The following is a 13663-nucleotide window of genomic DNA, read 5'->3' on the forward strand; positions in this document are numbered from 1 at the left end:
GAACTGCCCCCCCCGCCGACCACCCCAACCTATTGCCCCCGACAATATTGAGGGGTTCTGCAACCTGCCTCTGGGCACCTACCCCGACGAGGTCGACTGGACGGTGGCATACCTGGTACCCAAGGGAAAGGGGGCAGGAAGTATCCCAGGGGAGGGGCCACCTGGTCCGGGGACTGGGGAACCAGACAGTGAGTCAGCATGTTGTGGTTGGAACCCCGCTGACTCCGTGGCATACCCCTCTGCCACGGCTAGGGACCCGGGCTGGGACGCAGTGGAATTGTGTGGGCCTGAGTTCCCCTCCCCCTTCCCTGCCCCGCCTGGCGGCTTCTGAACAGTGTGCTGCTCCGCCTGGCGGCCTCTGAACGGTGTGTTGCCCCGCTTGGGGCACTGGACTATTTGCTGCCCGTTGGGACTTGGGCTTGCGCCTTTGGGCTGTCTGGCCAGAGCCCGGAGACTGTTTCCCTGCCCCAGGCTGGGCCAACCCCTCCTGGAGCAGGGTAGGGAGTGGGTGTGGCCTCCCTCCAAAACTGACAGAGAGGGATGGTCACCCATCCTACATATAGGTTATGACTGACTAAAACAAATTACAACTAAATGCACAAGTTCAGGGTCTTAAATATATTTTTGACCTTTAGCATCCAATATTTGTGTGTGTGTTGCAATTACTCACTGCTTATCTTATCTACTGGTTTCTAGTGTGGGAAAAATACCAAAATTAGTGAGTCAAACTCTTCTTGCACACCAGAGTAAATTGGCTTTATTTTAGATTTACACTGTTGTAACTGAGATCAGATTCTGGCTCAGAGTTTTAAATTGGGAATGAGGAGCATGTGTGACAGAACTGGATTTTCTGAGAGAGAAATGTAGTTTGATAGTTATGTGACAAAAATAAGACACTGTACCAGTTATTCCAGATTTGCAGGGACCTTGCTATTTTCCAGCTGTTTACCCTTGAGATGTAAAATGGCAATTTGACATAGACTAACAACACAGTGTGATGTGAGCATCTGCGTAAAAGGCTGTACATATGGAGCATGCCCAGTGATGTGAAAAGCCTCTTGCCCCACCCCTATCTGATCTCTGAAGAGATGAAATGAACTTTGTACTTGTAAATATCACTGAATACATTTTGCACGGGATTTTAAAAGATTCTTATAAATACTATTTTTTAGCAGCAAAAAAAACACCAAAGACCTTTTCCTGTGTGATCTCCTGCATTGAGTTGAAGCATCTCTTACAATATACTTGAACCCATATACTGGGGTGGTTTTTTATTTTTTTCATTATTAAAGCCTTTTTTTACTGCTACTGGAAAATTTAAGAATTGACTTGCACTAGAATACTTCAGAACACAGAGTCTGAAAGCTTGAAGGGCAGAGGGAAGAGAAGGAAGGAGCTTGCAGCAGAGCATGGATAGGAAAGAAGCAGTGATTGTGACTGTGCGGTGCTCAGTGTGCACATGTTTTGTGAGAATCAGTGCCGGGCGCTGCAGCTGCGGACAATAATTGAGCTGTCTGGCTAATGAAGGCCACCTGGATCAGGCTTCTAAAAAGAGCCAAAGGAGGACGGCTGAAGAATTCTGATATCTGTGTAAGCCCTGTGTTTTCATTGTCAGCATATTTATTTATTAATTTTACAGTAAGGGAAGACAGTTGCTTTTATTCTGATTGAATTAGCAGAATCCTCTTCTTATGATTGTAAAGTGAGACAAAAATCAGAGCTGTAATTATTTATAAAGCTATTTTGATATTCTGACTAGTTCCATTGTAGCAGTACTTGCGCATATGTTGAGCTCAGACATATTTAATCAGTGGGAACTTGATTTGTGGTTATTTACATGTTTTTGCTGAAGGTTGAGATGTATTTGAGCCATGTTCAGTTCTAATGGGGAGAGTGTGTCAGGTGCCCTAAAATTAAAATGGAAGGCATGGATTAAAGCTCTCTGCAGTGATCTTGTGTAATAATAATTGTTAATAAGGACTTTGCATGTTTTTCATTAAATCTGTTCCCTCACTAGTATTAAAATGTCCTTGTTTATGGTTTTGATTTTATGGAGCTATCCTTGAAACCATTGTATGTCCTTCAGCCCTGCACTGCACCACTGCCGTTGCTCTACACAGAAACCAGCTCTGCTTACCAAAAAGCACACTAATTAGAATGTGGGGAGAGGGCATGAAATAAACCACTGGAGAGACACCTGACTTTTGGATACTCTCCAGATTTGAAACCCTTACTTAATATTATTTTTCTGAATGTCTCTGTTGCTGTATTTTTCTTTTTTCTTTTCAAGCTATTTCTATCAAGTCAGAGACAAGATATAGGGACACTTTTCCCTTAGATGCAGCATTTGCAATAAATTTGAAACAATATTTCTCCTTTTTCTGCGCAGGGTTCGGCGGACTCCTACACCAGCCGTCCATCCGATTCAGATGTATCTCTGGAGGAAGACAGGGAGGCAGTGCGTAGAGAGGCAGAACGACAGGCCCAAGCACAGCTGGAAAAAGCAAAGGTAAGGTGCTTCTTCACATCACAGGTTCAGGAATGTACTCTTTTTCTAAGAGTTTGTTGTCTCATTTGGTTATCAGTAGAAATGTTTTTCTAAATATTTTTTTAAAATACCTCATAAGATCTCTTGTTAAGGATTTATCATAGGTTTCTGGACTTATCAAACAAATTGATTAAAGACAGAAGTTGCCATTCTTGATTGTCCTTCCTATTTTGGGAGACTCAATGTGCTTAAAAATAGTTTAGTTACTTAAAGAACTGTACTAACTTTTGTATTTTGTTATATAACCCATCAATTCCTAGTACACAGGGACAAATCTTGAAGTCCTTTTTTATAATCAATGGGAGGCTTGCCTGAGTAGGATTTGGCCCCATAAATCATGTCTATCATACAATCGTAGCAGCTAGGCATTGGAAGTCTAGTTTTCATATGTCATGTGCAGGATTGTTTCCTGCATGGCATGTATAAGTAAAGACAGACTGTTACAGTGGTCCATTTTCTTTAAGAGGATTTCATTGGTTTCCTTAACAAGAAAACAATTTCATTTATCTACTACAGTAGGGACAGTCAGAATTTCAAAAGCCTTTGTGAGTTTGAGGCCCCCACAGAAATTCTACTGCACTTCCATGCATCTGGGAGGTAGTGGCAGATTAATAAACACTAAATGAGGCTTGGATCCCACCAACATGCTTAGGTATTTTCCATTAGATGCATGTGCAAATACGAAGTTTTACAGTCACAATATAACAAAAGTATATGTGTGTTTATCTCTGCTATGCATTTTAATTTTTGCATCAATTATACTTACGATAAAATACAATATTTTATATTATATAAAAACCCATCTATGTGTCCCTTGTTTGTTTTTCCTCATTCTTTTATCTTTTTCTTCCCCTTATGCTGTTTCTCAGATCTTGGTGTGCCATTTCCAATGTATTTTTTTCAAGGTCTCTTTTTCTTCACTTTCATTCTTTCTGTCGTATTTATATTTGGTTTTACTGGAATCTAGTATTTTCATTCTTTGTAACCTACTTTCTCTCTGTTCCCTCTCACACGTTCTGTTTCCAGTTACTTCCCTCTTCTCTCCCCCATTTCTCAGTTCCTTCTTTCCTGTGATCTCCCTGTTTTCACTCTCTCCTTTGCTACTTTATCAGTTTCCCTATCTAATCAGCTTCATCTCTGTTCATTTATGGTACCCAGTTTTACAAAATTCTTGCTGTCACCTAAACCTTCATGAAATTAAGAGTTCAGATCATTGAGATAAATTTGATTATAGAGAACTGTCCAGTAAATCAGACAGTCAACAGGGTGCACAGAGAACCAGAAAGCTTTCTGAAGGCAGAAGGCTCAGTCAAAGAGGGAAGGAGGAGATTACCAAGTTTTTTGGTTTTTTTTGGAGAATTATACTTTTATCAGATGTCTAATAAGAATTCCCAAACCTCGTTTTTCAAGAGGTGCTAGAGCCTGCTGGTCTTGGGGATATCTCTCTGCAGCCACACTCCTGCTACACTTCAATGCTCTGGGAATGCAGTTTCATTTCTATAACAGAAGCAGTCAGTCTCATCATTTCCCCTTCCTTCTCTTTCCCAACCCTTAAAAGATGTTAGTTGATCTTTGGTTAACAGATTTGGTTAACCACAGTTTAGTAAGTCAGGGTTACTCTAGTTTAAGGTTGCTTTGTTTTAGCAGCTGCAACTCTTGCTAGAAAAAGTAAACAAATAAATAAATCAGCATTATTAAAAAAATAATTGAGCTTTAAAATAAGAGTTTAGGTAATAACATCTTTTAGAATAATAAGAGTAGCATCAGAGCACTTATTGCTGATCTGATGCATCTTTTAGTGATGAGTAAATCTATGTGAGTGTTGCTATGGGAATTTGGCTTAGCGATGCTGGCTTGACGGCATGGACTGCCCTTATGAAATATTCATGACCTCTAGCATAGCTGCCATAGTAGTTTACAGAGAAATTGCCAGCAGACCTTCACTTTTAAAAACTGTGTTTCTGTACATCAAAACACTGTTCTCACTTCATTTGACAGAGGAATAGTCACCAGGTCTGACTCTGTCTCTGACTGTGAGAGAGCTTGAAGTGGGAGGGCAGTGCTACAATCAAGCTGTTATAACAATGGGGTTTCAGTCATACGTAAAACACACACAAACTGATGTTTTAAATCATCTGTGTGTTAAAAGGGATTAAAGCAAGCACTGGAGGAACAGTTTAGTGTCTTGAAACAAAAGGGTTTAAAAACCTTTCAGTTTGTAATGGTTATGTCATTGTAGGATATAAATTGTTGTATGCCCGTGTTGGCTAATATTTAAAGTAATCTACATTATATAATGTTCGTCACTTCATTTTATAAGCTATTTCTAAAGACAAATACCAGAATAACTTAAATTTAGTTAAATATCTCTGAAATATTACAGGAAATATTTTGCTACTCCCATTTATAGATGAGTAGTTCATCTCCTTGACAAAATAATCAAATTAATGAAACAATAAGTTAGGTTCACATTATTTCACTGTTCACTGCACCAGGCTGCAAACAGTGGATATAGATTCCTGATTTCCAAGTGTGCCTGTCTTTTCTTTGTCTTTATGTGCTATCAGTCAGGAGCAAGTGATGCAGCTGCTTTTCATTTTTTTCTCTTTAACATTGTGAGTGGAAATGTTGATCCTAAATAAAGTAATTAGAATTCTATTTGTCATAGGAATTAGAAAAGTATGACATACATGAATAATGCAGAGGCTGAGGGGAAAATGATGGAGTATTAAGAGTAGATATAAAACTGTCAAAGTGTTTCATGCACTTGAGGAAAACAGTTCAATGAACATCCATGTTCCTTCCTTACAGACAGGGAAAACACCTAAAAATTGTAGAAAGAGATGTACCAATGAGGCTTGTGAGGACAATTGGTAGTAGCTTTGGACTTTGAAGAAGATAGACTAGAACAGTGTGCCCAGTTCAAATGAAGCAAGTATGTACAAGAACTGACTGTAGTACTGCTTGAAAACTGAAACAGTATCTAAGGGGAAAGTGTGACAGGCCAGCAGTCTTTGCCCTAAACACTCTTTCTTAGCAGGAACAATACTTTTTAAGTGGATCACTGTCATAGGTGGTTTGTTACATAATCTTGACATAAGAAAGATGAGAGTAGCGATTTAGGTAAAAGATGATTGTACAAGACGGGTCATTTTGTTCATGTACAATACAGGATGAATTATTATGTATGCAGAAAGCAAGTGTGATGAGATGGAAAACTGAGCTGAAAATGGGGAGGGCCCCCTAACTTTAGTATCATATATGGACTAGGGTATATTTGAGAAGGAAAATTTATATAGATCCTGGTCCCTTCCCAGTGCCAGTGAAGTCAGCCCCAATGCTCCGTGTCTCTATTATTTTGCATGAAGTCCTTGGAATAATGCACTTCCTGAGCTGGTCCATACAACTATAACTCTTTCATCTTATTTGTCTTCAATAAGTAGCTCAATTTTTCTCTGTGGTGGATGTTTTTAAGATTATAAACTTTGTGGAGCATGGACTATGCCTTTCAAATGTCTTTATAGTTCTTAGCATATCTTCAGCACTACCTCAGTTGAAATTATTAATATTAATTATTTGCAGTAGAGTAGTACCTAGATGTCTCAATCAAGAATCATGACCCATTGTGCTAGGCACTGTACATATATAAGAAAAAAAAATTAAATATGAAAGGATTTTGTTGCTGTAAATACATATATATTTGGGCTAAGTCTTGATCCCACTGAAGGAGTTGTAAAATTATCATTGGCTTGAATGGGACCTGGATTTGGCCTTTGTTGTACCATTAATAACTCAAAGGAGGAGAAACAGAGATGTCAGTTCTGTGCACAGGAGAACCTAATTTAATGTGTATGAAAAGTTGAAGCATCTATGTAATAATTTCTATACTAAAATGTATTAACTCAAGCTAAGGCATCTAACTTTGTTGCTTTTGGGTGAATTATGTGAAAATATCACATATAGTACTAAGAAAAATGATTTAAGATTCTGACTGTACATGGCTTGTTGTAGAAATACGTGCCTGCCTTTGAAAGCATGGAGAAAAAGTAGTAACTTTAAAAAAATCTCCTGTAGTTATTACACAAAAGGAGTCACAGGAAGCACTTTGTTGTGCTGGGACAAATTCTTTCTTACATTTGCCAAAAGGTTCTGTAAGGGACATAAAATGAAACCTTCCCCAACAATGTATCTGCATTTTAGCCTATAATCAGGATGAGGAACAAGACCGTCTGCCTACCTATTTCTGAGGGGTACAGCATCTTCAGAAGCATAGAGGTCAGTAGTACAACAAGCCCTCTCAATCCTCTCAGGCAAACTCTACTGTACAAGAAGTCTTGTTCTTCCAACTCTTGCTCGCTCACTGTCTGTTTCTCTGCCTCACCTTGCTGAAGATGTTTATCTATACTCGCAAGTTTTGAGAATAAGGCAACCAGTGACATGCTATGTGTTGTCTTTTAATAGCGTTCTTTATGTGATGCATAGTCATTATGCCAGACTGAACATTCATGTGGGGTAGAGGTGGGAGAAATGGAACACCACTATATGCAAAACTGTAAACTGGACATAACACATCCACTCTTTGTATGACCATAAAGTTCACTGTGTTAGTGCACCCCCATATCTGTTTAAAATGCAAGGAAATGCACATCCACCTTCTTCAAAGTCTTTGTGAATTTCAGCAGATATAAATGAGTTTAGTTCCAGACTTCTCCATTTATCTGTGTGTCATCTGTCAGCTTTTCTAAAGGATAAAGCACTGTAATATTTAGACACTTTCAGTCTGATCCAAGCCTATTGATTTAAATGAGATTTATACCTGGCCCTGAGATATTTACTTTTGCTAATGTCTGCAATTTCAGCAGTTGGCCCTGTTGTCGTAAAGACACCCTACATTAATGGATTAAAAAATAATACAGTAAAGCTTGCCCTTTGCCTTTATTTTGGAATTGTATTTTAGAATTAGTATTCTCTTCAGAGTAAACAAATAAAAGACAAACTTGAGTTAAGGTTGAGAACATTCATAATTTAAGGGTTTAAATATTTTTACAAGAATGTTGTAATTATTCCAAAAATAAACATGTTTAAAGTATGGGAATGAACAGGTCGGGCATCCACACAATCTTAACTCTGCCTTATAGTCACACTATGAAGGAAAAATTATGAAAAAATGTAATCTATCTCTAAAAATCAGTTTAATGTCCTTCATCACTGCAGAACACCGTTATGATTGTTTGGATACCTTACTGTGTTTGTATTTTTAAATTTAACCTTCACTCTGAATTTGCTGAGTTTATAATATTTGTTTGAAAATTACAACATTCTAGTAATATATTTTTTTTACCCTAAATTACTGATATTTATTTTCCACCTTAACCCCGATTTAATGTAGTTTTCTTGAATTTTTTTGAAATTAGAAGTCTCATACTTAAGCTGTATTATTGTCAGGGCAGGAACTGTCTCTATGTGTTTGTACAAATATATATAAAGTACCACTGGTGGGATTGGGAGCCAGAGGAATGGGGATGGTGAAAAAGGAAAATATGGTGATAGAGAGGTTAGAATGTGAAGGGGTACAGAAGGCTCACCAAGGGAGATAACTGGGGATATGAAGGGCTTTGGAGGGGGCCATCTGTTTCCTCCATTGAAGATCTTCTGTTCAGAGCAAGTTGTTCACCTTATATGGCAGGAATACCGCTTCATTTAAGGTGGTACAGCACATTGGCATAGAACTATCCTCTGAGAAAGCACTGAAGTTTTTGTTAGAGGGAGAAGCTACCCCATGAATGGAGCTGGTAGCATGTGGTCATGGAGTCTTTAAGAGTAGTAATCAGTTGATCTAAGTCATCTATCTATGAGAACTCTTGATAAAGACCCTCTCAGGCCACTGACTCATTTTGGAGCAACAGAATTGCAGCATACATATTAGCTGTAGGGGAAGAGTGGTGATTAGTTGAGTCATCTCTGATGCCTCATTGGTCCAATTTAGCAGTGACATGAGCTGTTGACTGGACTCTGTTCATAATCAATAACTATAACCATCATTAATAATAGAGCTTGTCAAAACATAGTAAAAAATTTGTGAAAATTTTCATAAGTCTTGATTCCAAAAGAAACTTCGGCTTGTTTAAAATTTACTGAAATTTTTTTAAAGAAACGTACTTAAATTTAGAAAAAAAAGTTAGGATTTTGGGTATTTCTTCCTTTCCCTTCTCCTTTTTTTCCCTTCTCCAATTTGCCCAAGAAAAAATGTGGAGGACTGGAAAGAGGGGGGGGAGCAATACAGCAAAAAGTTGCTGTTTTGGTTTTTAGTTTAATCAGGAAAAAAGTGAAACTTTGAAAAAAATTAGAATTTTTCATGAAAATCTATTTTCAAAAAGACTATTTTGGTGAAAAAATTGTAACAATTTTTGATCAAGCTCTAGTTTTTAATGTGATTACAGCCTCGTTTCTTCTGATGTAGCCTATACACAAGATTTCAACGAGTTTTAACTATATGCAAAGTTTGAAGAGTGTGATGTTTCATTAAGAAGTTGCAGGCCAAAATTGGACTAACATCAAAGGCTAATTTAAAAAATGGGTCTTTTTTTTAGTATTAACTCATAAATTAATTAATAGATTTAGTTGTACATTCTTAGAAAATTATTTTGTACCCCAAGCATGTGTGGTATGTTGGAGAGGATATACTGTGTCCCCCTCTGACAAAAGAGGTCAAATCCCTGTTTCAAGTGCAAAACTCAGCCTTAACTATAAACTGTGACTAGTGCCTCCATTGTGTAGGGAATGGGTAAAAATCTTTCAAAATACTTGAAGGTTCAAAGAGTTGCCTAAGGAGTTCTGTTGATATTGGCTCTCCTGTCACACTTTCACGCTATATTCTGTATAAAAGCAGTAGATGGTATAGAGCAAATAGCACAACATTATCATCAACTGACTTTCCCTTGTATTTGATGGAAGTATTCAACATCAGCGTCTGCTCCTCAAGCTTTGCTTCCAATCATGGCTTGACATGTTCTTTCAATAATGTAACTTGTGTACTTTGTTTAAAGCTAACCAAAAATATTGTGTGTGATACAGAATGACAAATACACGGTCACGCTATTTTATACTTAAAATGTGTATCCAGGGTAAAGTTGTCATGGTAAATGCAATCTAACAGATCTGAACTGAAATCCACACAGTGGGCTGCAACAGAATGCCAGAGAATAAAGGAAATTTGTTCTGTAAAGATGAGCATAGGCCTTTTTTTTGTCATCTGCATGAGTTTTGGTGAAGTGAACCTTATCAGTGGATTCTGATCATACAATTTCGTGTCCACCTAATTTCACTTTTGTTTTCTGGATCATGCTAATCTCATATAAAATCAGCAATTTTAATCAGATCTGTCATGAAACAAAAAACATAGTGATGAGTTTTCTAGCTCTTGCTGCATCTGAGGCTGGAGATTAGGGGCCATCTTCATGGCCTCTGTTAATAGGAGCGTAGGGCTGCAGTCACAGCTACTCCTTTGAGGTGGGAAGTCCCAATGGGATAGGAGCCCACCTGTATGGCTTCTTGCTATGTGAATTGATGAATTTACTATGGTTGCAACACTGTACCATAGACTGACTAGTGTTCACTTGAAGTGTTACACTTCCTTTTTGGAGAATCTGGACTGAAATTTTTTATAAAGACACCTGAGAGCAGGTAGGTTTCATGTAGTTTGGGTTTTTAATATGAACATTTTGCCTTTACCACTGAATGATAAATAATACACTTACACAATGCTCTGATAAAGATTAATTAGTTTGTACAGTGCTTTGAAAATATAACGTAGAAATAGGGAATAGAAATGGCAGTTTTTTGCTATGTACAACTTTGCAGTACCCAAGCATCCAGGGACTTCTGATGTTGCTTAAAAAGGTGTGAGAGATGTGAAGCAGTCCTCTGTTTTCAACCACTAACAAATACAAAGGGGGAAAATGGTCTTCAAAAGCATCTTACTTTAGCTGCTTTGATTATTTTGACTGGAGGAGTCAGAGTGCTCAAGTGGAAGATAAGGTTCCCATGATGCTTTCTGGCTCCATCAATGCACTATAAACTGACATATTTGAAAATGGATTTTTTAAAAACCTTATTAGATTTTAACACAGAGCTTCAGATAACATTTACTAAAGCAAAAGCAAAGCACATGGGGCTAAAATGTAGCTTTTTCTATTTCACCTCTGGCTTGCCCATGAGGGTTTTTACTTAGATTTTCCCATTAAACTAAATATAAAAAGAAGCATTTACAACTGTGCCATTCTAAGAATCAGCTGCACACATTGCACTTGGGAATTGCAAGTACACTAATAAGAGACAGTATTGTGGAAGACACAAATCATAGTGCTGTAGTTATGAAGTCAAATTGCAACTGAAAGTATTACTTCTGGAGGAGGAGTTGTAAAGAAACATATATTGAATTAATCCCAGTTATTTCATTATTTGGATCCCCTCCCCACACTTTTTGTAGAGTCCCATGAGCCACTTCACACTATGGAAATGTAGTATTGTATATATGAGTCTGAGGCTTTCTTTCTTCAGAATCTTTAGATGTTTACACTATGAATAATTCAAAATTAAACCTCAAAGTATACATCTTCCTTTTGTATTTGCATATTAGAGTAATATACTTGGATTGACATTAAGCCTAGAGCTGCGTGAAGCTTTCAGGCCAAACTAGCAGAAACTCCTGAAATTTCATGACTGAGGAGTAGGTCAGATGGCTATTCCATACAGATCAAGGGGGGACTGGTAGCAGGGCAACTTTAATGAGTTTTGTATTAAAACAGACTAAATTTGAGTTGGTTCACACAGCTTTATTCTGTGTTTTACTTGGAGTTTTTTCTGTGTTTGAACTTTGTTGGTTCTAGATCATATTCCAGGTTTGGAAGCTTTAATTCTGTTTTAATACGTTTTAACAGGAGTATCACAGTTCAGGGCTATCTGACCTTTGATCCCCCTCAGTCTCTGACTGCAACACACCTCCTACCCCCACTCCTAGTGACAGGCCCTGAGCCTTCTCCTCTTTGGGATGTAATCCCCCAATTCTCCCACTCTTTATTGGGTCCCTGGTTGCAGGCCCCCTGTATAACATCTCTTGTTGCTCAGCAGTCCTGTCTGGATTTGGCTTCCCTGCACGACTTCCCTGTAATCAGTGTGAACATAATGACATAAAGCAGCCAAGTCAAAACAAAGTACTGTATAGTTTAATCTCAACAGAAGGAACACAGCATAAGGAGAGAAGAAGTATATAACACAAGCAAAAGTCTACATGCATAACTGTCTTACCCAAAATTTAGGTAAACCCAACTTATCCATGCATTCCCACTCCTGGGTGGAGACAGTGCCACTCTTCAGCCTCAGCTTCCCTTTTTATCCCCAAGCTCAGGGACTCAGGTTTTTATCTATTCCAAAAGTCTTTGTTCCAATTTTCCCACCAGAAGGCCCCCTGAAATTACGACGTCTCCTAAATCTCTTGGTTTTTAGCTGCTTTCTGAACTGTTCCTGCCTAGAACCTTGCAACTCCTAATCTGGGAACCTGTCTCTCTGGTTGGGATCATTTTAATTTGGATTCTAACCAATACAGTCCCAGCTAAGATGACTCAAGCCCATGGTGATTTATTTTTTCTTCTTTCTTTCTTCTTTCTTCTTGTATTAGCATAATGGCCGGGTCCCCAGTCATGGAGCAGGGCTCCACTGTAATAGGTGCTGTACAAGCACAGAACAAAAAGACAGCTTAGAATTTTGTCCCCCTGCCCACCTAGACTGGGAGCTAGAATGACATTGGGCAGTGCTCTGGCCATCTCTGCCTTCTCACAGCAGCCTGGGAACAGTACCCACAGAGTAGCAATCAGATCCAGGGCCAGAAGCCTTCCACCCTCTCACTCTAGGAGCAGCTGGCAGGGTCAGCCAGAGCCTTGTCAGTCATGGACCAAGAGGCAAGGAGCAGTCAGAACTAAGCAACCAGCTAGGAGCCAGCAGCCCAGCCAGAGCATCCCCCAGCTGATACCAGGAAGCAGCCAGATCCACATTCCAGCTCAGGGCAAGCAGCAGCAGGGATTAGCAACTCTATCACCATACTTCATCCACTTCAGGACATTAACAAGGACAAGGACCAGCCGGAATTAACTGGACACCAACCCAGGGAATTGCCAGAGCTAGCAAAGAGCACAGCAGTCCCTAAAGCTAAATCAAGCCAAACTAAATGAGTCAAACTAAAGCAGTATATGCCAGTTTAAACCCATTTAAGTTTTGCCCACAAAGAAGTTTGTACCAGTTTTTAAAGTGATTTAAAAACAGTTTAGTTAAGACAGCAGCAACTATAACCTGTAGGTAAACCTTAAGTGCTTTGCCCGACATTGCACAGAGTCAATGTGGCAGAGCTAGGAATTGAACCTAGGTGTCCAGAGACCCTGTCAAATGCCTTAACCATACAGGATCATCCTTCCTTATTTCATTATTCAAACTAATTGAATTATCTTGACAGGTTTTGAGAGAGAGAGAGGTTCAAAGGATTTTAACATTATTGTGAGTCTAACTAATCTGTGCAACAATAAGTAAAATACAAGTCCAGCTTTCTTTATATGCATGCTTAAACTTTAGCACAGCCAACATGATAGATATTTAAGTGCTATATCTTGTTTCTTAATCACACAATAATTAATGCATTTGCTTGTCTTCGTATTATTTTTTCCTACCAGGGTTAGGCGCAACTGGAGATAAAAACAGAATGGATCAGATGAATTGATCAGTATTTGTTAAGCACATATAGTCACATTTAACAAGACAGACCATCAAATTTAAAGCCCTGAAGTTGGTGTCAGAGACAAGGCTTATGCACAGAGATGGGTAATCCCACTGCTCTCTGCTTGTAACAGTGTCATGTATCACTGGGATGTGTATCAATGTACCAGTACCAGTGTTCAACAGTGCATTGCTTTCTTGAGTGGTGTATTAGAGGAAAAATAAAATGCACACGATCAGTAGTATTGGTCCTATTAAATAACTTAGATATGTTCACTTTTTTTTGGAAGACTTTGTTTTATTTTATTATCTTTTAAAATGCTCTCATTAAAGAGGGAACAAAATTATGAAAAT

The 13663-nt window shown here is 38.5% G+C and overlaps 1 protein-coding gene across 2 annotated transcripts in view; it reads left to right on the forward strand.

Annotated features, from left to right (window-relative positions):
* CACNB2 (calcium voltage-gated channel auxiliary subunit beta 2) overlaps positions 1-13663 on the forward strand; it is a 340464-nt gene that overhangs the window by 231572 nt on the left and 95229 nt on the right. Inside the window, exons 1-2 of one of the 2 annotated variants that reach the window (XM_067562326.1) lie at positions 1121-1590; positions 2390-2509. In XM_067562326.1, the coding sequence (XP_067418427.1) occupies positions 1522-1590; positions 2390-2509 (189 nt within the window). In that variant the 5' untranslated portion in view covers positions 1121-1521. Of the gene's footprint in view, positions 1-1120; positions 1591-2389; positions 2510-13663 lie in introns of those variants that run through there. The other variant, XM_067562325.1, reaches the window with a different exon arrangement.

This window comes from Emydura macquarii, unplaced genomic scaffold (genome assembly GCF_026122565.2).
Source record: "Emydura macquarii macquarii isolate MOO-44397 ecotype Brisbane River unplaced genomic scaffold, CSIRO-AGI_Emac_v2 contig_2422, whole genome shotgun sequence".
NCBI classification, from domain to species: domain Eukaryota; kingdom Metazoa; phylum Chordata; order Testudines; family Chelidae; genus Emydura; species Emydura macquarii.